The sequence below is a fragment of the Indicator indicator genome, chromosome 9, assembly GCF_027791375.1.
Source record: "Indicator indicator isolate 239-I01 chromosome 9, UM_Iind_1.1, whole genome shotgun sequence".
Taxonomy (NCBI): domain Eukaryota; kingdom Metazoa; phylum Chordata; class Aves; order Piciformes; family Indicatoridae; genus Indicator; species Indicator indicator.
Window position 1 is genome coordinate 786,136 of NC_072018.1, and position 24,769 is coordinate 810,904.

General features: G+C 49.3%; 1 protein-coding gene across 1 annotated transcript in view; it reads left to right on the forward strand.

Moving 5' to 3' along the window:
• EHBP1 (EH domain binding protein 1) overlaps window positions 1–24,769 on the forward strand; it is a 273,205-nt gene that overhangs the window by 179,313 nt on the left and 69,123 nt on the right. Inside the window, exons 12-13 of the mRNA XM_054383732.1 lie at window positions 398–1,312; window positions 4,925–5,068. Coding sequence (XP_054239707.1) covers window positions 398–1,312; window positions 4,925–5,068 — 1,059 coding nt within the window. The remainder of the gene's footprint in view (window positions 1–397; window positions 1,313–4,924; window positions 5,069–24,769) is intronic.

Genomic DNA, 24,769 nt, shown 5'->3' on the forward strand with positions numbered 1-24,769 from the left:
AGTCTGGAGAGGAGAAGGCTCCCAGGAGACCTTCTTGTGGCCTTCAGGATCTGAAAACTAGTGAGGGACTTCTGAGGGTGTGAGGGAGTGATAGGAGTGGGGGGAATGGAGCAAAAGTAGAAGTGGGGAGATTGGATGTTAGGAAGAAATTGTTCCCCATGAGGGTGGTGAGAGCCTGGCAGAGGTTGCCCAGGGAGGTGGTGGCAGCCTCATCCCTGGAGGTTTTTGCAGCCAGGCTGGATGTGGCTGTGAGCAACCTGCTGTAGTGTGAGGTGTCCCTGCCCATGGCAGGGTGGTTGGAACTGGCTGAGCCTTGAGGTCTCTTCCAGCCCTGACAAGTGTGTGATTCTGTGAAGTGCTGCAGTGTAACCTGTCCTCTGTGTGTCTCCCACCCAAGGCGTACGATGGGTTCGCCAGCTTGGGAATCTCGCGGCTGCTGGAGCCCTCCGACATGGTGCTGCTGGCCATCCCCGACAAGCTCACCGTCATGACCTATCTCTACCAAATCAGGGCACACTTCTGTGGCCAGGAGTTAAACGTGGTCCAGATCGAGGAGAACAGCAGTAAAAGCACCTACAAAGTGGGTAACTACGAGACGGACCCCAACAGTTCTGTCGACCAGGAGAAGTTCTACGCTGAGCTGAGCGACCTGAAGCGGGAGCCGGAGCTGCACCCCCCGGACGGTGCCTTGGCAGACTTTGCTTCCCAGGACGACTCCGTCTTTGTCAACGACAGCGGCGTGGGCGAGTCCGAGAGCGAGCATCAGACTCCTGACGACCACCTGAGCCCCAGCACGGCCTCCCCTTCCTCCCGCAGGACTCGGAGCGACACCGATCCGCAGAAGTCGCAGCAGAGCTCCGGCAGGACCTCTGCCTCTGAGGACGCGGGGAAGGGGAGCGGCGCCGACACGGCGCAAGCACAGCCGGCGCCGGCCAGGAAGAAACTGCTGATAGCTGACGCGTGGGACCTGAGTGACCTGGCACACGTCAGTGATCAGAAAGAGGATGGGTCTCCCACAGTCCCTCGTGAAGAGAATGACAAGAAGAGGCACCAGAGCTCGGACAGCACCGGGGGCTTCTCGGAGCAGGAACAGCTGAGCCGCCTGGGAGCTGCAGAGAGCACAAGAGCAGAGCCTGCCTCACCTGTCCCAAAGCCCAGTCCATCTCCCACTTCTCAGCTTGGATACTCCTATAATAAGGACATGGACCTTGCAAGGAAGCCCCCTGCTTCTCCGAGGCAAGCAGAGTCTGACTCTGACAGCGAGGCCAGGACGGCTCTCTGTCACGCGGATCAGACTGCAAAAACAGCCCAGGTAAGGCATGGATTGGGCACTTCCTGCTGCCCAGGAGCCAAGAGTCATAGGTTCAGAGTCATAGAATGGTTTAGGTTGGAACAGACCTTCAATGCGAGCCAGTTCCAACCCCCTGCCATGGGCAGGGACACCTCCCCCCAGCCCAGCTTGCTCAAGGCCTTATCCAGCCTGGCCTTGAACACCTCCAGGGAGGAGGCAGCCACAGCCTCCCTGGGCAGCCTGTGCCAGAGTCTCCCCACCCTCACTGCCAAAAATTTCTTCCCAATCTCCAGTCTCAATCTGCCCTCCTGAAGCTTCAGTCCATTCCCTCTCACCCTGTGACTGCAAGCACAAAGGTGGAGCTGCCATTCAAGTCCTTTCTCCATGTTTGACATTCACACAAACAGTGAGGGGAGCAGTGGGGGTTTAACACTGGGTGAGAAATACTTGGGCTAACAAATAGGTGGTGCTGAAAAAGAGCCATTCCATGAGAAGAGAATTGTCCTCCTGTTCATCTTCCCAGCCTCTCCCCAGTTATCTCAAAGGAGATGGCCCCAGGGCTTTTGCCACTGCGTGTGGCAAGACCTCTTTTCTGAGTATTGCCTGCTGGAGCCAAAACTGCAAACAGAGCTATCCACTCAGTGATCCCTATTCAAAAAATCCTAGAAAGTTCTAAATACTTTAAATCTACCAATGAGGCTTAAAAATCCTCTCTGAGAATCAGAATCACAGAAAACATCCAGTTGGAAGAGACCTCCAAGCTCATCCAGTCCAATCTTCGACCCAGCACTGAAGGGGCAACACTTAACCATGTCCCTGAGTTCCAGCTCCCACACAGCCTTCTGAATCTGGCCATGGTGGTGAGGTAGAGAATCATAGAATCATAGAATCAGTCAGGGTTGGAAGGGACCACAAGGATCATCCAGTTCCAAACCCCTGCCATGGGCAGGGACACCTCACACTAGATCAGGCTGGCCAGAGCCTCATCCAGCCTGGCCTTAAACACCTCCAGGGGTGAGGCCTCAACCACCTCCCTGCACAACCCATTCTAGGCTCTCACTACTCTCATGGGGAAGAACTTCTTCCTCACATCCAGCCTGAATCTCCCCACTTCCAGACTCTGGAGTATTAATTTAGGGTGTTCATGGAGTTGCCTCAAGCCTATTGTTTGACCACAGGATCATTTTCCTTTCCCTGAAGATGCCAAGCATGTGCCCACCTACCTGGCAGCTTCATTGTGAGGGTGAGAGCATTATGCTGAGTATGAGCAGTGGAGCAGTATCCTCACAGGAAATGTGTCTAAAAGGTTACAAAAATGCCAAAGCAGGCTAAGAATTTAGCCCCTTTTAAGAGCTTCCTTCACAGGGCCAGAGAATCACAGAAAGGTTTGGTCATCTAGCCCAACCCCCTGCAGTCAGCAGGGACATGCCCAACCAGATCAGGCTGCCCAGAGCCCTGTCCAGCCTCACCTTGAATATCTCCAGGCATGGAGCCTCAACCACCTCCATGGGCAACCTGTTGCAGTGTTCCAGCAGCCTCCTGCTGTAGAACTTGTTCCTCACATCCAATCTCAATCTGCTCTGCTCTAGTTTGAAGCCATTGCCCCTGGTCCTGTCCCTGCAGGCCTTTGAGACCAGTCCCTCTGCAGCCTCCTGCAGGTACTGGCAGGCTGCTATTAGGTCTCCCTGGAGCCTTCTCTTCTCCAGGCTGAACACCCCCAGCTCCCTCAGCCTGTCCCCATAGTAGAGGTGCTCCAACCCCCTGATCATCTTTGTGGCCTCCTCTGGACCTGCTCCATCAGGTCCATGTCCTTGCTGTTTCGAGGGCTTCAGAGCTGGGCCCAGCCCTGCAGGTGAGGTCTCCCCAGAGCAGAGCAGAGCAGAGGGGCAGGATCCTCTCTCCCCATCTCTGGCCACACTGCTTTGGATGCAGCCCAGGCTGCCATTAGCCTTCTGTGCTGCAGGCTCACACTGCTCCTCTCCAGCTTCTCCCCCACCAGCACCCCCAAGTCCTTTTCCACAGGGCTGCTTTCTCTCCCCTTACCCCCTAGTCTGTATAGCTTCCTTGAATTTTGGCTTTTGCCATTAGATTGAAAAAAAAATAATCAACCCCCTGAGGAGTGCAGGCAGTCTTTCAGTTCTGTGGATTGTTTCAAATAGTTTTTTCCTTGAGTAAGCACCATAAAGATTGATTTTATTGCAAGAAGTCCACAGATGGATGGTAATGTCCAAGTGTTAGCTCCATAGCTGGACTGGATGGTCTTAAAGGTCTTTCCGAACCAAAATGATTCTATGATTCTGCTTTCTTTCCTTTAATCAATGAAGTCTCATGGAGCTTCTCTCCATCATCACCACCTGCGTGCACTGGATGAGTGAGGGACAGCTTGGATCATGAGTAATAGAGCAGGAGGAGATAGGATGTCTTCTCTACAAAGATTTTCATGTGTGAGGGTGTCACAGGCCCAGGAAAGGGAAGAGATGACTTTAAAGACAGTTCCCTGTTAACTGTCTGTGTGCTTGCATGTGGTAATGAAACCTCCCCTGTGAGCCTCAGCTGTACCCTGGAACACTTCACTCATTGGGTGGAGTTGACTGTCTCAGTTTCCACCTGGTTGTTGCAGGAGCACAGCCTGCAACGTTTGTCCCAGCTGTGGAAGGACAATGTCAAGGCCTAGAGATGTGGTTTCCCAACCTTCACACTTGACCTTGACTTACGAAGCCAGCACTTGAGAGCTCCTGTGTGTGAAAGCTTCTCCAGGGCCTGAGGGGGCTACAAGAAGGCTGCAGAGGGACTGTTCTCAAAGGCCTGCAGGGACAGGACCAGGGACAATGGCTTCAGACTAGAGCAGAGCAGATTGAGATTGGATGTGAGGAACAAGTTCTGCAGCTGCTGGAACACTGCAACAGGTTGCCCATGGAGGTGGTTGAGCCCCCATGCCTGGAGATCTTCAAGGTGAGGCTGGACAGGGCTCTGAGCAGCCTGACCTAGTGGAGGATGTCCCTGCTGAGTGCAGGGGATTGGACTGGATGAGCTTTGGAGGTCCCTTCCAGTCCAGACCATTCTGTGATTCTATGTTGCCTGTGCAATAGCTCCTCTTCCATTTTTTCTTCTCTGCAGTACAGCTGCACATGGGCATGGGGAAGGAGCTTGCTGGTAGCTCTCCATAACTGAAGCAGAAGTTTTCACAGGCTCCTTGCCTTGTTCTCAACCTCTTTCTGTTCACTTTGAGCTGTAAGTGAGGGATACCTGTATCAGTAGCCCACAAAGCACTGTATTTGCATACATATTAAGGCAAACAAGTAAACACAGAGCACATTTCACACAGCTTCCATCAAGCCAATTATTGGGGTTTTTTCCACAGTTGCAGTTTAAAGGCATTAAAATGTTGACAGAAATTAAGTTTTAAGGGGAGGGGTGAGAACTCTTATTTACATCATAAAGGCCTGGGACATTTTTGCATTTTGATCACCTTTCCATTTTCATTTCTCTAGAATGCTCTGTCACCTCCTGGAGCTGTAACCCATCTGCCTCCTGACCTTTATTGTACAGGAAGGCTCCTGGCTGTTAACTGCTGTGGAAACGTGGAGTAGCCTCAGGCTGCCCTGCTCTTAATTATATCTCTTTATTTTTAAGCAACGAATGTTGTCAAGACAGGAGGAGCTCAAGGAGCGAGCGAGAGTCCTGCTGGAGCAAGCAAGAAGAGATGCAGCTCTGAAGGCAGGGAGCAAGCAGCTGAGCAATGCCATCGCCCCAGCCCGTGGCAAGCAGCTGAACGATGTAAGGAACCCTTCCCAGGGTGGCACTGTGCACCCTTAGCACTAACTGCACCTCAGGCTGCTTCTGGGGGACCATTTCCATCCATAGCATTAACTGCACCTCAGGCTGCTGCTGGGGGACCATTTCCACCCTTAGCACTAACTGCACCTCACTCTGCTTCTGGGGGACCATTTCCATCCTTAGCACTAACTGCACCTCAGGCTGCTGCTGGGGGACCATTTCCACCCTTAGCACTAACTGCACCTCACTCTGCTTCTGGGGGACCATTTCCATCCTTAGCACTAACTGCACCTCAGGCTGCTTCTGGGGGACCATTTCCACCCTTAGCACTAACTGTATCTCACTCTGCTTCTGGGGGACCATTTCCACCCTTAGCACTAACTGCACCTCAGGCTGCTTCTGGGGACCATTTCCATCCATAGCATTAACTGCACCTCACTCTGCTTCTGGGGGACCATTTCCACCCTTAGCACTAACTGCACCTCAGGCTGCTGCTGGGGGGACCATTTCCATCCTTAGCACTAACTGCACCTCACTCTGCTTCTGGGGGCACCATTTCCATCCTTAGCACTAACTGCACCTCACTCTGCTTCTGGGGGCACCATTTCCATCCTTAGCACTAACTGTACCTCACTCTGCTTCTGGGGGCACCATTTCCATCCTTAGCACTAACTGCACCTCACTCTGCTTCTGGGGGCACCATTTCCATCCTTAGCACTAACTGCACCTCACTCTGCTTCTGGGGGCACCATTTCCATCCCTGACACTTACTGCCCCTCCATATGCTCCTGGGGGGACCATTTCCTTGCAGAATGTCCCTTCTCCACACTGCCATGCCCTGACGTGTCAGGTACCCTTGGATTAGTTTAAAAGTTCGATTGCTCTGCTGTTGTGGCCATCAGAAAGATGCCTTAGACCTCTCTGGCAGCAGAGGTCTGGCAGCACCTCCTTTGATTGGCACCCCAGTTCCCAATGGGCTGAAAAACAAGAGTTACTTTGTGAAGTGATAGTGAAGTCATTGATGCTATTTTTGATTACTTCTCCTTTATTGAGTGCATGTAAATGCAGTTCCTGAGCCTGTGATGTCAGCTCCTCGCTGCTTCAGAAGCCTTGCTGCCCTGAATGAAGCAGCTTGTGACAGTCTTGTAAAAAGAGTTGATGGAACAATTCCTTTTTATCACCAGAGTTGATGAATGCTGGCGAGGTGGGAAAGTGGAGCTGGGGAATGAGCTGCAGTGTGGAGGCAGCTCTGGTCGCACCTCCGTGGTGACCTGGAAGGATGCATACTCTCTGGAGATGAAAGCTAATTAATTTTTATGCAGTGTGGGTTTTGTGATTCTAACTATTGCACATTAGAGACCGTCCTGGCAACTGAGAATGTCAGTGGGACTGAAAAATACTGATAGGAAGGAAGGCTTCAGGCTCTGCCCCTTCGCAGCTCCCATAGGCTGCTCCTCAGGGACAGAGTAGCTAATCGAGAAGCCAAGACAGTGATTTGCACCCCTCATTCTCTTCACTGCCTTAGCTCCATGCTTTACCTCTTTGTGTCCTGGCTTCTCCCCAGATTGACACTTCTTTTTTATATTTTCTTTCTCCAGAATATATTGATAGAGGCAGAGAAGTCTTCTTTGTGTGATGATAACATAACGATACAGCAGCAGGTTTTCAGTGCTTTGGCAGTTAGGTTTTTCCTAGGTTAGTATTTCTGAGTATAAATTTTGCTTTGGAAGGGTTTTGTTGGGTTTTTTAATCAATTGTGCATCAAGCTGCATGAAGGGGACCTACAGGAAGGCTGGGGAGGGGCTGTTTAGAACACCAAGTTGGGAGGGAGTGTGGATCTTCTGGAGGGTAGGAGGGTGCTGCAGAGGGACCTGATCAGGCTGGTCAATGGGCTGAGGCCAGCAGGATGAGATTCACCAAGGCCAAGGGCAGGCTCCTACACTTTGGCCACAATAACCCCATGCAGGCTACAGACTGGAGATGAGTGGCTGAAGAGCAGCCTGGCAGAGAGGCACCTGGCAGTGCTGGGTGACAGCATCTGGGCAGGAGCCAGCAGTGTGCCCAGGGGGCACAGGAGGCCAATGGCATCCTGGCTTGTATCAGGAACAGTGTGGCCAGCAGCACTAGGGATGGAATTCTGCCCTGTGCTCAGCACTGGGGAGGCCTCACCTCGAGCACTGAGTGCAGCTCTGGGACCCTCACTGCAAGAAAGGTCTTGAGGTGCTGGAGCAGGTCCAGAGGAGAGCAACGAGACTGGGGAGGGGGCTGGAGGGAAAGGCTGATGAGGAGAGGCTGAGGGAGCTGGGGGTGTTCAGCTTGGAGGAGACTCAGGAGGGGAGACTACCTGAAGGGAAATTTTAGTCAGGAGGGGGTCAGGCTCTGCTCCCAGGCCACTTGTGACAGGATAAGAGGGCATGGCCTGAAGCTGTGCCAGGGGAGGTTTAGGTTGGAGGTTAGGAAATTAAGGGTTAGGGTTAGGGTTAGGGTTCAGACCCTGCTGAATGAGAGGGGAGATAAAGGAACTGATGATGCAGAGATGGCAGAGCTGCTGAATGCCTTCTTTGCCTTTGTCTTCACTCCTAAGAGCAGCCCTCAGGAACCTCAGTCTCTAGAAGCAAGGGAGCAGGACTGGAGAGATGTGGACATTCCACTGCTCAGTCAGGACAGGGTTTACCCTAAGTGGTCCTGCTCTGCCTGGGGGGGTTGGACCTGATGATCCCTTGAGGTCCCTTCCAACCTCTGATATACTGTGAGGCTGTGAAGGTCAATAAAGCCAGTTAGTATCTCCCCAGCAAAGGAGAAAGAAGAGAGAGAAATTGTTTTGGGAACCAAATCTTATGGGAGATATCCCTCCAGTGGAATTGTTTAGAACAATCATTATTTTCCTTCTTACACCCAGTAGTGGTTTCTTTACATTTTTACTACTTTCTGCTCAAGATCTGTGAAAAAAATTAAAGGCATAGCCTGAAGCTACCACATATAGGCAATCACTCAGGCAGGAGCAATTGTGGCTAGAGTTGTCTAACCATTTTTATTCCAAACTCCTATTTTCAAAGGTTTTACAGCTTTGCTAGTGTTTCGTTGTTGGAGCTGAAATGTTCCATCAGCTCTCTGCCTCAGGGTAATACTTTTTCTATTCATTTCCTTCCAAAAAAGCAGCCTGTTGAACAGTTCTTCTCTGCTAGGTTGGCTAAAACATTTGTTTACTCCATGTTAAAAAAATGTCTTCTGCCAAAGAAGATTCCACCCCCTTGAGATGTCAAAACAACCAAAGCTGTGTTAGCAGCACAACCTTGACACAGGGCCTTGAAGTCCAGAAAGGTTGGTAAGCATCAGTAAAATGTGTCTGTATGGACAGAGCAGAGCAAGAGCATCTCTTCCCTAAGGATGAGGGCCCATTCTGGTGCAGCTTCTAGTGCTGGGAAGCAAAACTTTCCCTTTTCAACCCAAACTGCTGCTGATAAAATCCCAACAGGAGGAAAAGGAGCTACCTCAAGGCATGCAGGGGAGAGGTGCCCTAGGGAGATGGCAGGGAGGTAGATGGCAGTTGTGAACTTAGACAAAAGTCAGAACTTTCTCTAGGCCATGAATGCCAGCTGAAGGCCAGGAGGTAGGGACAGAGTTTGCAGGGTAGGAGTTAGGAATCATAGTTCAGGCAGCCAGATTGCCCACAGAAGGTCCCATCTGGAGTACTGCATCCAGGTCTGGAGGACTCAACAGAGGAGGACATGGAACTGAGGGAGCACGTTCAGAGAAGGGCCAGGAAAATGACCAGGCGGTTGGAGCACCTCTGCTATGGGACAGGCTGAGGGAGCTGGGGGTGTTCACCCTGCAGAAGGCTCAGGGAGACCTAATAGCAGCCTAATAGTACCTGAGGGGGGCTAGAGGAAGGATGGAGAGAGACCTGCAGGGACAGGACCAGGGGCAATGTCTTCAAACTAGAGCAGAGCAGATTGAGATTGGATGTGAGGAACAAGTTCTGCAGCAGGAGGCTGCTGGAACACTGCAACAGGTTGCCCAGGGAGGTGGTTGAGATTCCATCCCTGGAGAGGGGAGGCTGGACAGGGCTCTGGGCAACCTGATCTGGTTGAGGATGTTCCTGCTGAGTGCAGGGTATTGGACTGGGTGAGCTTTGGAGGTCCCTTCCAACCCAAAGTATTCTGTGATTCTGCAATTCTGTATTTAATACATTACACAAGCTGTGTAATGGACGTTCAACCACCTCCCTGGGCAGCCTGTGCCAGGCTGTGAGAGCCCTTTCAGTCAAGAAGTTTCTTCACATGTCCAACTTGAACCTCCCCTGGGGCAACTTGAGGCCGTTTCTCTCCTCCTGTCACTTGTTACTGGGGAGAAGAGCCCAAGCCCCACCTGGCTCCAGCCTCTCTTCAGGGAGCTGTAGAGAGCAATGAGGTCTCCCCTCAGCCTCCTTTTCCCCAGGCTGAACACCCCCAGTGCCTCATATATAGATATAAAATAAAATACATTTATTTTTGTGTTTCTGTAGCATATTTGATCTTCCCAGAGATGAGGCACTTCCATTTGCTGTACTTGTGCCAGTTTACTCCAGGTGATTTCTTATTTGATTGTTAGAAGATAGCTCTCACTTCTAGTCGGTGTTTTCTGGTTGTTAACGTTAATAATCAGAAGTTTGACTCAAAGCAGTGCTGGATGTGTCATGTGGTGATGTGGGTAATCCACCTGAGAACTAGCAGGTAGTAGTTGAATGGGACTGGGCTCATTTTTCACAGACTCACAGAATGGGTTGGGTTGGAAGGGACCTGAAAGCTCATCCAGTTCCAACCCCCTGCCATGGGCAGGGACACCTCCCCCTAGCCCAGCTTGCTCAAGGCCTCATCCAGCCTGGCCTTGAACACCTCCAGGCAGGAGGCAGCCACCTCCCTGAGTGCCAGTGTCTCCCCACCCTCACTCTCAACAATTTCTTCCTCATCTCCAGTCTCAATCTCCCTTCTTCCAGCTCAAAGCCGTTGTCCCTCATCCTGTCACTCCCAGCCCTTGTCAAAAGTCCCTCTCCAGCTCTCCTGGAGCCCTTCAGGTACTGGAAGGCTGCTCTAAGATCTTGACAGTTGTTGGGGGAAGACATTGGCACAGGTTGCCCAGGGAGGCTGTGGCTGCCCCCTCCCTGGAGGTGTTCAAGGCCAGGCTGGATGAGGCCTTGAGCAGCCTGGGCTGGGGGGAGGTGTCCCTGCCCATGGCAGAGAGGTTGGAACTGGATGACCCTTCCCAACCCAAACCATTCTGTGATTCTATGATCATCTTCCATTCCTGTTCAACCCACTTGATTCCATCCCATCCTTCTCTTCCCGCTTCCTCTGTGTGTACCAGGTTAGCTTCTTTTCTTTCCTCTCATTTGTTCCCTACATGAAGTTTCTTTCACTGTTAGGTCTGCTGATTTGATGCCTTCAGTCTGCATGCTGCATGAATGCCAGCCTGGATGGAGGTATACTAAGCATACAGGCAGGCATTTGAAGCCTAAGAAGAGACCACATTGATCAGAAATTCCTTGGGAAGATGCCTCTGGTTTGGGAGAATCACAGATATGCCCTAGAAAATGATGCAGCCTTTTGGGGGGCTGGAAGAATTAGCTTAAGGAGTCTGTGAAGTTCTGTTGCTGGTCCCTTCCTGGATTCCTTTGTCTGTGGCAGTTTTAAAATAAGCTCAGGCTTTCTGCTGGCTTTCTGGAGGTAGGTGTGTGCCTGGTGGCCTGGTCCCTGCCTTCAGGAGCTGCTTCTGTCCTTTGCAGTGTGGGGTAGTGTGGTGGTAGGCCATGACACATGGCCAGCACACACCCAGACAGGCCTCAAGATGTCTAGACAGGTCCTTTCTCTCCCCTCCTTCCTGCCACAACCACAGGGCAAGGTGGGAAAAGGAACAAAGGGGACAGGCCCTTGCCTGGCTGGTAAACAAGATGCCAGCTGGGGGCAGAACAGGAAAGCTCCCCCAGATACGAGGTCCTGGCCTCTGCCTTTTATGCTCATAGCCTGGCAGAAGGCTTTCCACTGGGTGTCTCCATGTTAGCTTTAGTGCCCATTGGACCAAGGGAGCTCTGGCATTTTGTATCTATGCAAGTGGCTGGGGAGCCTGGGGGCTCCTGCTCAGATCCCCTTGCTCAGATCCTCCTCGCTCACATCTGCTGTGCTCAAGCCCTGCTCACATCTGCTGAAGCCTCTCCTCACTTCATAGAATCATAGAATCAGTCAGGGTTGGAAGGCACCACAAGAATGATCCAGTTCCAATCCCCCTGCCATGGGCAGGGACACCTCACACAGGATCAGGCTGGCCAGAGCCTCATCCAGCCTGGCCTTAAACACCTCCAGGGATGGGGCCTCAACCACCTCCCTGCACAACCCATTCCAGGCTCTCACCACTCTCATGGGGAAGAACTTCGTCCTCACATCCAGCCTGAATCTCCCCACTTCCAGCTTTATTCCATTCCCCTGAGTCCTGTCACTACCTGAGATCCTAAAAAGTCCCTCCCCAGCTTTCTTGGAGCCCCCTTCAGATCCTGGAAGGCCACAATAAGGTCACCTTGGAGCCTTCTCTTCTCCAGACTGAACAGCCCCAGCTCTTTCAGTTTGTCCTCATAGGAGAGGTGCTCCAGCCCTCTGCTCATCCTGGTGGCCCTTCTCTGGACACCTTCCAGCATGTCCATATCCCTCTTGTAATAGAGGCTCCAGAACTGGATGCAGTACTCCAGGTGGGGTCTCAGCAGAGCTGAGCAGAGGGGGAGAATCCCCTCCCTGGCCCTGCTGGCCACACTTCTCTTGCTGCAGCCCAGGCTCTGCTTGGCTCTCTGAGCTGCAAGTGCACATTGACAGCTCAGGTTGAGCTTCTCGTCCACCAGCACCCCCAAGTCCCTCTCCTCAGGGCTGCTCTCCAGCCAGTCCCTGCCCAGCCTGGATTTGTGCTTGGAATTGCCTCGACCCAGATGCAGTCTAGTCTTGTTGCACTTGGTCTTGTTGAACCTCATGAGTTGGCTTGTGCCCACCTCTCCAGCCTGTCCAGGTCTGTCTGGATGGATCCCTTCCCTCCAGCCTGCCCAGGTCCCTCTGGATGGATCCCTTCCCTCCAGCCTGTCAAGGTCCCTCTGGATGGATCCCTTCCCTCCAGCCTGTCAGCAGCACCACACAGCTTGGTGTCATCAGCAAACCTGCTGAGGGTGCACTCAATGCCTCTGTCCATGCCACCGACAAAGATGTTGAACAAGCCTGGTCCCAGGGCTGATCCCTGAGGGGCTCCACTTGTCCCTGGCCTCCACTGGGACATGGAGCCATTGCCAGCCACTCTTTGGGTGCAGCCATCAAGCCAGTTCTGTATCCATCTCATGGTCCACTTCAAACCTTGTTGTCTCCAGTGTCCTGCCTTGCTTCCAGTGCCTGCTCCAGAGCCCTGGGATAAAGCCTGAGCCTCCAACTGGATTACAAACTGACAGTTTCTGGAGCCTGTCAGCAGCCAGAGCGAGCCAGGGACCATCTCCAAATTCCCACTCTGATCCTCCTGAGTAAATCCTGGCCTAGTCACATTTCCCTAAGGGTTATTGGTTGGCCTTTGGTTTATCAGTGGGTGAAGCTATTTGTGTCAGAGCTTTTCCAGTCTCTGAACTCTCTAAATTGTGTCCAAATTGCCACAAGCATCCTGGAAGGATTCAGGACCCAATAGAACCTGTAAATAATTCTGTCAGTTGGGTACAGAGTTTTGGGGTAAATAAAAATAACTTTATTTTATAATTCCCACCTTGTTAATTTAGCCCAAAACTAATACAGGTAGCAGCTCTAATCATTTAGCTTTTAACCAGGAGGGCCTCTCCATTAGCTTACTCATTTCTAACTTGCCTTTTCTCATGATGAATAATAGCACAGGGCTGGAAGGGACATATCTGCTGCCAGCAGATGCTGTGAAATATCAAGATGGTTGTTAGCAGCAGCAGATTGGAAAGGCGAGGAGCCTGCAGCTGGTCTGTGCAACCTAACTGGCAGGCTAGAGGAGCCCAGAAGCAGTGGGAAATATTCAGGAGTCACAAGGGCTAAAAGGGCTTTCCAGCAAGGAACTCTCACTCACAGGATGTGGAGAGGATTCCATAATTCTTGAATCTCAGCATAACTCTGCTGTCAGCAAGTCTCTGCGAAGGCCAGTGGCAAAATGTTCCTCTTGTTCTCCTCTAATGACTGGGGCACATAAAGGATGGAAATTTACTTCCCTTGTCCTTTGCTCTGCAAACTCAGGTGGCTGTGGTTGGGGAGTCAGTGTGATTACAGAGCATGGAATTAGGAGTTAAGAAATGCACAGGCAACTTTAATTAACCTCCTTTTGTGTATATGCATTATGATGCAGTCTTTAATTAGGTAATCACAGACTATTTTCCCCAAAGCAACTGTGTCTCATTGAGCTCAGAGGATGGAGGTGATGCAGAAGGGCCTATGTCCAGGGCACCTCTGTCTTTTTGGCTGCAGGAAGTGGAAGGAGTGCAGCAAATGAAGCAGGGACTGCAAGGAGCAGAAGGACAAGGTCATGGTTAAGATGCTTGAAATAATTAAATGTGATGCTGCCTTGGCAGCAAAGTTCCTGAGCAGTGCTGCTAAGTCTTTGGAGCCAAACTTTTTCCAAGAGGTCACCAAGCAGTGTGGTGCTGCTGACAGGCTGGAGGGAAGGGATCCATCCAGAGGGAGCTGGGCAGGCTGCAGAGCTGGGCCCAAGCCAACCTCCTGAAGTTCAACGAGGCCAAGGGCAAGCAGCTGGGTTGGGGCAATCCCAAGCACAGATCCAGGCTGGGTGAGGAGTGGCTGGAGAGCAGCCTGCAGGAGAAGGCCTTGGGTGTGTCAGTTGGTGACAGAGTCCCCAGGAGCCAGCAATGGTCCCTGGCAGCCCAGCAGGCAGCTGTGTGCTGAGCTGCATCCAGAGCAGGGAGAGCAGCAGCACAGGGACGGGATTCTGACCTCTGCTCTGCTCAGAGCCCACCTGCAGAACTGCCTCCCAAGGGACCTGGAGCTGCTGGAGAGGGTCCAGAGGAGGCCACAAAGATGCTCAGAGGGCTGGAGAAGCTCTGCTGTGGGGACAGGCTGGGAGAGTTGGATTTGTTCAGCCTGGAGAAGAGAAGGCTCCAGGGAGACCTCATAGAAGCCTTCCAGTACCTGAAAGGGTTCCAGGAGAGCTGGGGAGGGACTTTTGGCAAGGGCTGAGAGTGACAGGACAAGGGACCACGGCTAAGAGCCGGAAGGGGAGATTGAGACTGGAGATTAGGCAAGGGATTGAAACTAGGTGATCTTTAAGGTTTTTTCCAACCCAAACCATTCTATGGATCCATGAACTGGGTATCCTTCCTTTCTGGATCAGCTTTGGAGGCACAGGTTTGATCTACAGATGTGTCGAGCATCCAGGTGTGTCAGGGAAATTAGTTGGAGCTGTGCTTGAGACACAGCAAGGGCTGCATAAAACTTAGCAGACTGACCAAAGCCCACGTAGGAGGCTTCCCAGGGTGAGCACCCAGTGCTGGATCCTTTCAGCTGGACCTCTCCAGCTGGGTTCTCATCAGAGGAACCCAGATGTGTTAGCCACATTCCTTTCTCCAAACCCCCTGTTTTGGTGTGATTACACCACCATGGGGTGTTTGGAGAAGGGAATGTGTTTCATGCTTTGGAGGCACATATGTAGTGTGGGGATGGGCTTCCATACTGAGGAGTGACACCAAACTATTGACCACCACCGGGTGGAGATCTGGGCTGAGGATCAGGGGGCAGTAAAAGTGGAAGGTGGTGTGACAGCAAGACTCTGTTCCAAAGCATTAAAGAGCCCAGACTGTGCCTGGGCTTAAGATCTTTAATCTTAAAATCTTAAGATACCATTCCTGGCATCTCCTAAACCCCATGACAAATTCTTTTGTTTGTGCATATGGCATGAATTCCTGAGAAATAGTGCTCAGCTGGCAAAGGGGTGTGTTTTCCTTCCTGACACAAGCCACAGCTCCTTCTGGAGTTATTTGGGCTTTGCAGGAGCTGCTAAGGGTTCCTCCCTGCTGAACTGAGGTGTGGGATACTGTGTCAGATGGATTCCACCATGTATTTTGCATATTTAGGATCTAGCTTAGGTCCTGGGATGCACAAATTCAGCAGTGTGATCACAGGTTCCCAGGATGTTAGGGGTTGGAAGGGACCTCTGGAGAGCTTCCAGTCCAAGCCCCCTGCCAGAGCAGGACCACAGAATCCAGCACAGGGCACACAGGAACACATCCAGACAGGGCTGGAAAGGCTCCAGAGAAGGAGACTCCACAACCTCTCTGGGCTCCAGGGCTCTGTGACCCTTATAGTAAAGAAGTTCTTCCTGATGTGGAGGGAATTGCTCTGTGAAACAGGAAAAGATTAATCCTTCAAGGCAGCATCCTGCGGATGACTACACCAAAAGCTGCAAGGGACTCCGTTTGGATAAGGTGTATTGACCACCAAAGTGATGTGGTGTTCAGAAGACACAGAGATGTGGTGCTGAGGACACAGTTGAGCACCACCCTTGGTAGAGTTAGATCATTGTCTTGGACCTGATGATCTTCAAGGCCTTTTCCAACTGATTCTGTGGTATTTTCAGAGAGCAATCCTGATGCTGCTCTCCTGCTTAATTGCAAACCGCTTGTACTTGAGTACTCCTTCCACAGAGAAAGATTCGGGTTTACTTCTCCCTGCCACCACCACTTCATATTTATTCAAGCTGAATGACAGCTCTAGCTGCCTAAATATTAAGGAAAAAAAAAAAACAACAAACCCACAAAAATCTGAAAGAGCAGTGCTGTATTCAGCTGTTGTAGCAGAATTTGCAGCTAGGAAGTGCCTCCCAAAAAGCTGCAGTGGAAGCAGCACAGAGGGCAGCAGGAGCAGGCTCTGCCAGGAGATTGTTTCCTCTCTGCTCAGAGCCTTGCTTTTTTTTCTTCCTCTCTCCCTCAAAGCACTTGTTGCAGCTGTATCTAATTCATATTTAATAAGGTATTTAATAAGGTGCTTCTACTTCAGGTGTTGATCTGTCGTGCCCATTTTCAGTTTCATAGATATCTGAGTGCAAAATGGGATGTTTGGGGTTAGGATTTTTCTGTATCCCTGGTGGACTAGTGGAAATGCAGCTTTGTTTTGGTTTTGGGGTTGTTGGTTTTTTTTTAGGGAAGCTTCAGAAAGGGACAAAATCTGAAAGGAGATGGGTTGCTTCCTCTTACTTTCATTTTCATTGCATGCATTTGCACAAATATCCTGCTTTGGCACGGGGGTTGGACCCGAGGATCTCTGGAGGTCCTTTCCAATTTCTGACATTCTGTGATTCTGTGTTCTGGCTCCATGCAGAAATCAGAGAATTGTTAGGGTTGGAAGGGACCTCAAGGATCATCCAGTTCCAACCCCCCTGCCATGGGCAGGGACACCTCACACTCCAGCAGGTTGCTCACAGCCACATCCAGCCTGGCTGCAAAAACCTCCAGGGATGGAGCAGAGGGGGAGAATCCCCTCCTTGGCCCTGCTGGCCACACTTCTCTTGCTGCAGCCCAGGATCTGCTTGGCTCTCTGGGCTGCAAGTGCTCACTGCTGGCTCCTGCTGAGCTTCTCCTCCCCCAGCACCCCCAAGGCCTTTTCTTCAGGGCTGCTCTCAAGCCAGTCCCTGCCCAGCCTGTATCAGTGCTTGGGATTGCCCTGACCCAGCTGCAGGACCTTGCCCTTGGTGTTGTTGAACCTCATGAGGTTGGCTTGTGCCCAGCTCTGCAGCCTGTCCTGGCCCCTCTGGATGGATCCCTTCCCTCCAGCCTGCCCAGGTCCCTCTGGATGGATCCCTTCCCTCCACCCTGCCCAGGTCCCTCTGGATGGATCCCTTCCCTCCAGCCTGTCAGCAGCACCACACAGCTTGGTGTCATCAGCAAACCTGCTGAGGGTGCACTCAATGCCTCTGTCCATGGCACCAACCAAGATGTTAAGCAAGACTAGCCCCAGGACTGATCCCTGAGGGACTCCACTTGTCAGAAATATTGATAAAGTTATACAGAGTTCTTTCTCAAGAACCTGCTGGAATATTTGGAGGGGGGAATGCTTGTAATGCCAATCTGAGTTTGAGGAATCTTTCAGTGCAATTGAAACATCCCCTTCCTGTCATCTGCTGGGAAAGTGCATTCTGCACCACTTCAGCTCACCTTGAGTTTACTTTTTGGTCACTATTAAGAGGAGGGCAAGTTTGGAGCTTATTAGCTCAGGAGGGACAGTAGGTTATTGAAGGACACAATCACTCACTAGGACTCTTTATTAAAGCTTTGTTTCTAAGCACTTAAAATAATACAATGCTTGATTTTGGCTCTGTTGCAGCTGCCATATCTCACAGAATCATGAGGGTGAGCAGAGGGCTGGAGCTGCTCTGCTATGGAGAGACAGACTGAAAGAGTTGGGGTTGTGCAGTCTGGAGAAGAGAAGGCTCCCAGGAGACCTTCTTGTGGCCTTCCAGGGTCTGAAAGGGGCTACAAGAAAGCTGGGGAGGGACTTTTGAGGGTGTCAGGGAATGATAGGACTGGGGGGGGGGATGGAGCAAAAGTAGAAGTGGGGAGATTGAGATTGGATGTGAGGAAGAAGTTGTTCCCCATGAGGGTGGTGAGAGCCTGGCAGAGGTTGCCCATGGGGGTGGTGGAAGCCTCATCCCTGGAGGTTTTTGCAGCCAGGCTGGATGTGGCTGTGAGCAACCTGCTGTAGTGTGAGGTGTCCCTGCCCATGGCAGGGGGGTTGGAACTGGCTGAGCCTTGAGGTCCCTTCCAGCCCTGACAACTCTGTGATTTTCTGATTTCTGCATGGAGCCAGAACACAGAATCACACAATCACAGAATGTTAGAGATTGGAAGGGACCTCCAGAGATCATTGAGCCCAACCCCCTGCCAAAAGCAGGAGCCTCTGCTTCTGTTGAATTAAGAGAAACATCTGGTTTACTGGTGGATTTATTTCATTTAGGTGTTTTTTTTCAGTAGTCTCCTCAACTGAAAAATAAATTTCTTTTATTGAGTCTAGAGAAGAGGAGGCTGAGGGAGACCTCATTGCTCTCTACAGCTCCCTGAAGGGAGGTTGGAGCCAGGTGGGGGTTGGACTCTGCTCCTTGGTTGTGAGAGTCACGAGCAGAGGAAACGGTTCCAAGCTGCCCCAGGGAAGGTTCAGGCTGGAGCTCAGGAAATATTTCTGCACTGGAAGGGTTCTCAGAGCTTGGAATGGTCTGCCCAGGGCAGTGCTGCAGTCCCCATCCCTGGGGGTATGCCAGCAGCCTGTGGAGCTGTGCTTAGGGACATGGTTTAGTGCAGTGCTGGGTGGAGGCTTGGACTGGCTGAGCTTGGAGGGCTCTTTTGACAGGATGCTTTCTGTGATTCTGTGAGATGGTAACATGAATCCTTTTAAGGAAATATTCCCAAGTTATTCCCATCTTATTTTTCTTAACAACAGCAACAACAACAATAAAAATCCAGAAAGGAAATAATGTGATCTTTATTAATTAAACATCCAACACAAATGTACAGAGCTGTAGGACTTTGCAGATGGCAACCTTGGTCCTTTAATATTAATTGGAAAATATTGATTGGGGGGAGGGGGGGAAGGCCAGTCTGTGGTGCTGATAATTGTGACCAGATTTAGATATGGTCACTAGATCTTCCTGAGATGACACAGAAGCAGTTACCATCTCATTGGTAAAAAAGCTTGAGCATTATTTTGGTAATCCCTGAGCTTTGGTAACTTCTTCCCTGTTGTTCATTTCTCTGTCTTGGTCTGTGTGCCACTAGCAAGTGGTTAAATATGGTTGAAGCTGATAAGCCTATGCCATGCAGGATTTACATTTCATGAGCATTCCAAGTTTCAGAGCTGGTTTAACACCACACTTTTCTTTAAGTGAGGGTTAGTCCTGCTGACTGGACACTTCAAACCCCCCACTGAAGTGGTGTGTGCTGCTTTCTAACCACCTGCCAAGGCTGAGCTAGCCTGATCTCCTCTCCTTGATGGCAAGAGCAAACAAGTTGGGTTTTTATTCAGCGTTACTCAGCACAAGAAAAATAATCTGTAGCTTTCCAAGAAGGTTCCACATCTTTGGACTTCCTCTTTGATCTGTTTGAGCCCTTTCTTCCTATGAAGTGGTGATATTTCACTGGCCAAAAAAATACAGCTGGAGACGACTCCCTGGCATAGCTGGGGAAATAAATCAATTAGTGCCAAGTAAACTCTGAGTAAAGCAAGGGGAATTAGCTTGCACTGTCAGTTGTATAGCAGAAGGGATTTATTTCATGAGGAGAGTGGGACCTTTGCTAATGCAAGGCACAGGAGCCTCAGGTTGATTTTTAGATCTAAATGCTGGAGATTCACAGCTGAGTTGTATTGCTGCTCCTTTTTCATTATCCCATTTCTATGCATCCAGCCTAAATGTATCAATATGGGGATGTAAATTGGGAGTTATTCTATCAATATGGAGAACATGTACTACATGGATGTGAATTGGGAGTTCTGGATCAATATGGGACTGTTTGCTGTGTGGATGTGAATTCGGAGTTATGGATTAATATGAGACTGTTTGCTGTGTGGATGCAGATTGGGAGTTAGGGGTTACTATGAGACTATTTACTATGAGGTTGTAACTTAGGAGATATGTATCAATATGGGGCTAGTTCTTACATGGATGTAAGTGGAGTACTGCATCCAGTTCTGGAGCCCCTATTACAGGAAGGATCTGGAGGTGCTGGAACATGTCCAGAGAAGGGCCACGAGGATGAGCAGAGGGTTGGAGCTGCTCTCCTATGAGGACAGACTAGGAGAGTTGGGGTTGTGTAGTCTGGAATGGAAAAGGCTCCCAGGAGACCTTCTTGTGGCCTTCCAGGATCTGAAGGGGGCACCAAGAAAGCTGGGGAGGGACTTTGAAGGGTGTCAGGGAGTGATAGGACTGGGGGTGATGGAGCAGAAGTAGAAGTGAGGAGATTGAGATTGGATGTGAGGAAGAAGTTGTTCCCCATGAGGGTGGTGAGAGCCTGGCAGAGGTTGCCCAGGGAGGTGGTGGAAGCCTCATCCCTGGAGGTTTTTGCAGCCAGGCTGGATGTGGCTGTGAGCAACCATGGCAGGGGAGTTGGAACTGGCTGAGCCTTGAGGTCCCTTCCCACTCTGATGACTCTGTGATTCTATGGTTCTAAGATGGGAGTTGTGTATTAATATGGGACTATTCACTACAAGGTTATAACTTAGGAGCTATGTATCAATATGGGACTACTTAGTATGGATGTAAGTTGGGAGTTATGTATTAATATGGAACTATTTACTACAAGGTTGTAACTTAGGAGTCATGTATCAATATGAGAGAGTTTACTACGTGGATGTGAATTGAGGGTTATGGGGACCATTTACTCCATGGATGTGAATTGAGAGTGATGTATCACTCTGGGACCATTTACTCCATGGATGTGAATTGGGAGTTATGTATTACTATGGGACCATTTACTCCATGGATGTGAATTGGGAGCTATGTTTCACTCTGGGACCATTTACTCCATGGATGTGAATTGGGAGTTAAGTACTAACCTGTGTGTACTTGTGGTGTGGCTGTAAACCGGAGGTGCTGCAGGGCAGCCTGAGCTTGCGGTCAGTTTGTTAGCTGCGCGTTAAGGTCGTGTGAACAACATCGTTTCCACAACTTCAGCACTTCATATCCCTTCATAAATGTAGCAGAAAGGTGGAAGTGGGGGGGGAACCAGGGTGTTGGTGGTGTCTCAGAGCTCTGCCTTTGTGTGGGAAGGGGAGACCCAGGTCTCTCAGCACCCGGAATGCTCTTTTCCTCTCGCCGCTCCTAACGGCTGCTCGGTGCCCGTTGCGGTGAATCCCAGGATGCTGCTGCAGCTCCTCGGAGCACTGCCTGCTCTGTTCTGGCTCAGCATGCAGGAGGGTAGAGTTAAAATCTTGATTCATTTCATTTCCAAATGTTTCTTTTGTTCTCCTTATCATGTTCTGGCTTTCCCAAGGATATATGCTTTGAATGGGGGGTTGGGGGGTGGGGGGGAGTCACATGTGCATTACTAATTGTGTGCCATTGTATTTACAGTTCCTAGTGGTGGCACTGTGAAGCCACTAATTCTTTTTGCTTCACTTGATGTAAAATAATCCCAGCAGCCTTTGATAGCAGTGAAACAGTATTAATTGTTTTGTACATTTCTTGGTCACTCTTCTTAGGTGGTCTTCATAATCTATTAGAACTTGCAGCCAGATTTTTGTTAATGTCACGCCTCCAGCGGCGATTAAATTGGTAATTAATGAACAGTCCTTGGCAACATAAACCCCATCCCCTTAATTTTCCCTTTGGAGTTTTTCAGAAGTTGTGGTCTCTGTCAGAAAGCATTGCGCCACCTTCCTACGGCCCCTTGGCATGGAACCACAGCCCATGGGCTGCTGCTGCTTCTTCTCCTGCTTTGCTTTTTGTTTTTTTCCTTCCCCTTCTTTGCAGCCATTAGTAGATCAGAGCAGTAATTTCACAGTATTTTGGTCAGGGTAATTATAGTACCAAGTACCGAGTAGAGTTGGGAATTCACACAAGAAGTCCAAAAATACCAGGTGAGCTTCCTTGTGTTCACTGGGACGTTATGATTAGTTTAATTGGGCTTTGTTTGATTCCAGCCGCCCAGGCTCTTTGTGCCACGGCACTGCAGCCACTTTCCACTTTAGTGTTTCTGACCTGCATTGACAGGAACCGGTGCAAAAATGAACTCTTTGAAGTGGGACTCTTGGGAGAGAGGGCAACTCAGAAAGGGGGGAAAGTGATGTGGAAATAGTTTACTGTAGCGAAGCTCGGAACCCAGCCAAACACCCTGCGTCGGATGGGGGGGACATGACTCCAGGTCTTGTCTTTTCCCCAGCCCAAACAGATCACATTTCTGCTGCTTTTCCTGCAAAGGTTTAGTAAATCAGTGCACTTAACTGTGTGGTTATTGTGGGAAATTGGTGCATTGCATATTTGGTAAATTAATGCACTTGATATTGGGTAAATCAGTGAACTTAATATTTAATTGATCGGTGCATTTAGTGTTTGGCAAATCAGTGCACTGAATATGTAATACATTTGTGCATTTAAGAGTTGGTAAATCAGTGCACTGAATATGTAATAAATTACTGCATTTAAGAGTGGGTAAATCAGTGCACTAAATATGTAATAGATTTGTGCATTTAATAGTTGGTAAATCAGTGCACTGAATAAGTAATAAATTAGTGTATTTAATAGCTGGTAAATCAGTGCACTAAATATGTAATAAATTAGTGCATTTAATAGTTGGTAAATCAGTGCACTGAATGTGTAATAAATTTGTGCATGTAATAGCTGGTAAACCAGTGCACTAAATATGTAATAAATTAGTGCATTTAAGAGTGGGTAAATCAGTGCACTTCCTATTTAGCAACTTAGTGCATTTAAGAGTTGGTAATGTTTGGTTAATGTTTGGTTAAATCAGTGCACTTAATATTTAATAAATCAGTGCATTTAAGAGTTGGTAAATCAGTGCATTTCACAAGTACTAAATGAGTGCATTTAATGTTTGATACATCAGTGCCCTAAATCTTTGGCAAATAAGTGCATTTAATGTTTGGTACAGCAACGTACTGAATCTTTGGCAAATCTGTGCATTTAATGTTTGGTAGATCAGTGCCCTGAATCTTTGGCAAATCAGTGCATTTAATGTTTGATACATCAGTGCCCTAAATCTTTGGCAAATAAGTGCATTTAATGTTTGGTACAGCAACGTACTGAATCTTTGGCAAATCAGTGCATTTAATGTTTGGTAGATCAGTGCCCTGAATCTTTGGCAAATCAGTGCATTTAATGTTTGATATATCAGTGCCCTAAATCTTTGGCAAATCAGTGCATTTAATGTTTGGTAGATCAGTGCCCTGAATCTTTGGCAAATCTGTGCATTTAATGTTTGGAAAACTGCATTTGAAACCGCAGCCGTTCATGGGTCCCTGGCTTTCCTTTAGCACCTGCTGGTTCACCTTCCCCTTTGAAGACACCCACCAGAAACACTGCAAATCATCTCTTTAGTCCTTGCAAACAAATCTGGGCCGATGCATTAATGAGGCTGCAGCTGCAACCAGGAGTTGACATGTCACAAAATAGTAGGTAGAGGCATTCATCCTGCTGTGGCTGGCTGGAGGTGTAGTGGCCTGCAGCAGCACCATTGTCCGCATTAAAGTTGAAATAGTCACTTGCCCGTTGGCTTCCCCAGTGAAAGGACTGTCACTGGTCACTTCTCCTGAAGCCTTAATGAAACCAAATAGTTTGCTAGGAGTTTGAGCCTAACCATTGGGGTGTTTCATGCAGTCTTGTCAGTTGATGTTCATGAATTGACTTGAACGGAGATCAAAGTGTTTCTCAAAATGGAGAAGCGGGGAGAGAGACAGCTCCTTCAATTGCACCACAAGAGCTAATCAAGCCATCAGTTCTTTATGCACTCTGCATGCCTTTAGAATTTAATACCCAATGGTTTGTCAGGACAAATTGAAATTCTGGGGGTTGGGGGGGGAGGGAAGGGAGGGCTGAGGGGGGTGTCCCCCTGCAAATGAAACAGGCGCTTCACGGCTTCTGGAGGCTGGCTTTGGTAAGGGTTAGAATTTCATGTTCAAACCACGGTCCTGGGTGTTGACAAAAAAAAAAAAACAAAACAACCAAAACACCAAAACACTAAATTAGAAGCCTTAGCACTGATTAAAGGTCCAGGTTTAAAGTGAAAGAGAAACTAAACACAGCATGGTTTATTTCTTTTTTTTTTTTTTTCCCCTCCTTTGATTGCTAATGAACTTTTGCTGCGATGTTTTAAATTGGATTCAGGAGATAGTTTTTGAGTGTCAGTTGACACAAAGTCATGAGAAAATGCCTCTCTGCCTCCCTACTTCCCTCCCTCTCTTTCTTCCTCTCTTTCTTCCTCTCTTTCTCCCTCTCTTTCTCCCTCTCTCTCTCTTTCTCTCTTTTTAATTGATATGATTTAAGCACAGGGAAATGGTGAGGGGGAATTTTCTATTGCAGAAGCAATTTTTAAGGGATTTAGTCTTATTTAGCCTGCAGGTCTTCACCCTAATGAGAGCACTTAAGTTACGTCCAGGCGTTGATTAGACAGCTCATCTATCAACTGGAGCATGAGAATTTGTATTTTTAGGTACCTTTTTATACATTAGAAAACGATTCTGCTTTGAAATAAGAATTTTATTTCTTCCTTTAGCCTTCATTTTCCACCAATGTTTAATTACCTTCTTTCCCATCCGGGGAGGTGGCTGTGAGGTAGCTGCCAGGGAGCAAGAGGCAGCAGCTCTGCGTTTGAGGAAGAATTACATCGGGAGCTGTGTCTGCAGGAGTGAGGCTCCGAATGCAAATCGCTGCTCAGAGACAGCCCTGCAATTGCCACGACATCCCCCCTTAAAAGTCTAAATGCATTTATTCAGGGAAGGTGAAATCAGATCTATTAAAAGATGCCCAAAATGTGTGGAGGTTCGCTGCACCTGTAGGGTTGGGGGTTTGTGGGTTGTTTGATGGTTTTTTTTTTTTTTTTGGCTGTGTTTAAAACACAATAGCATCTTAATTATTTTCTGAGCCATGCTGAAAAGTAGGAAGCTTTTGTAACTTTTTGACATTTCAGATTTAGAGGGGGAAAAAGGGGAGAAAAAAAAAAAGAAAAAAATTAAAACGTTGCCACCAGCT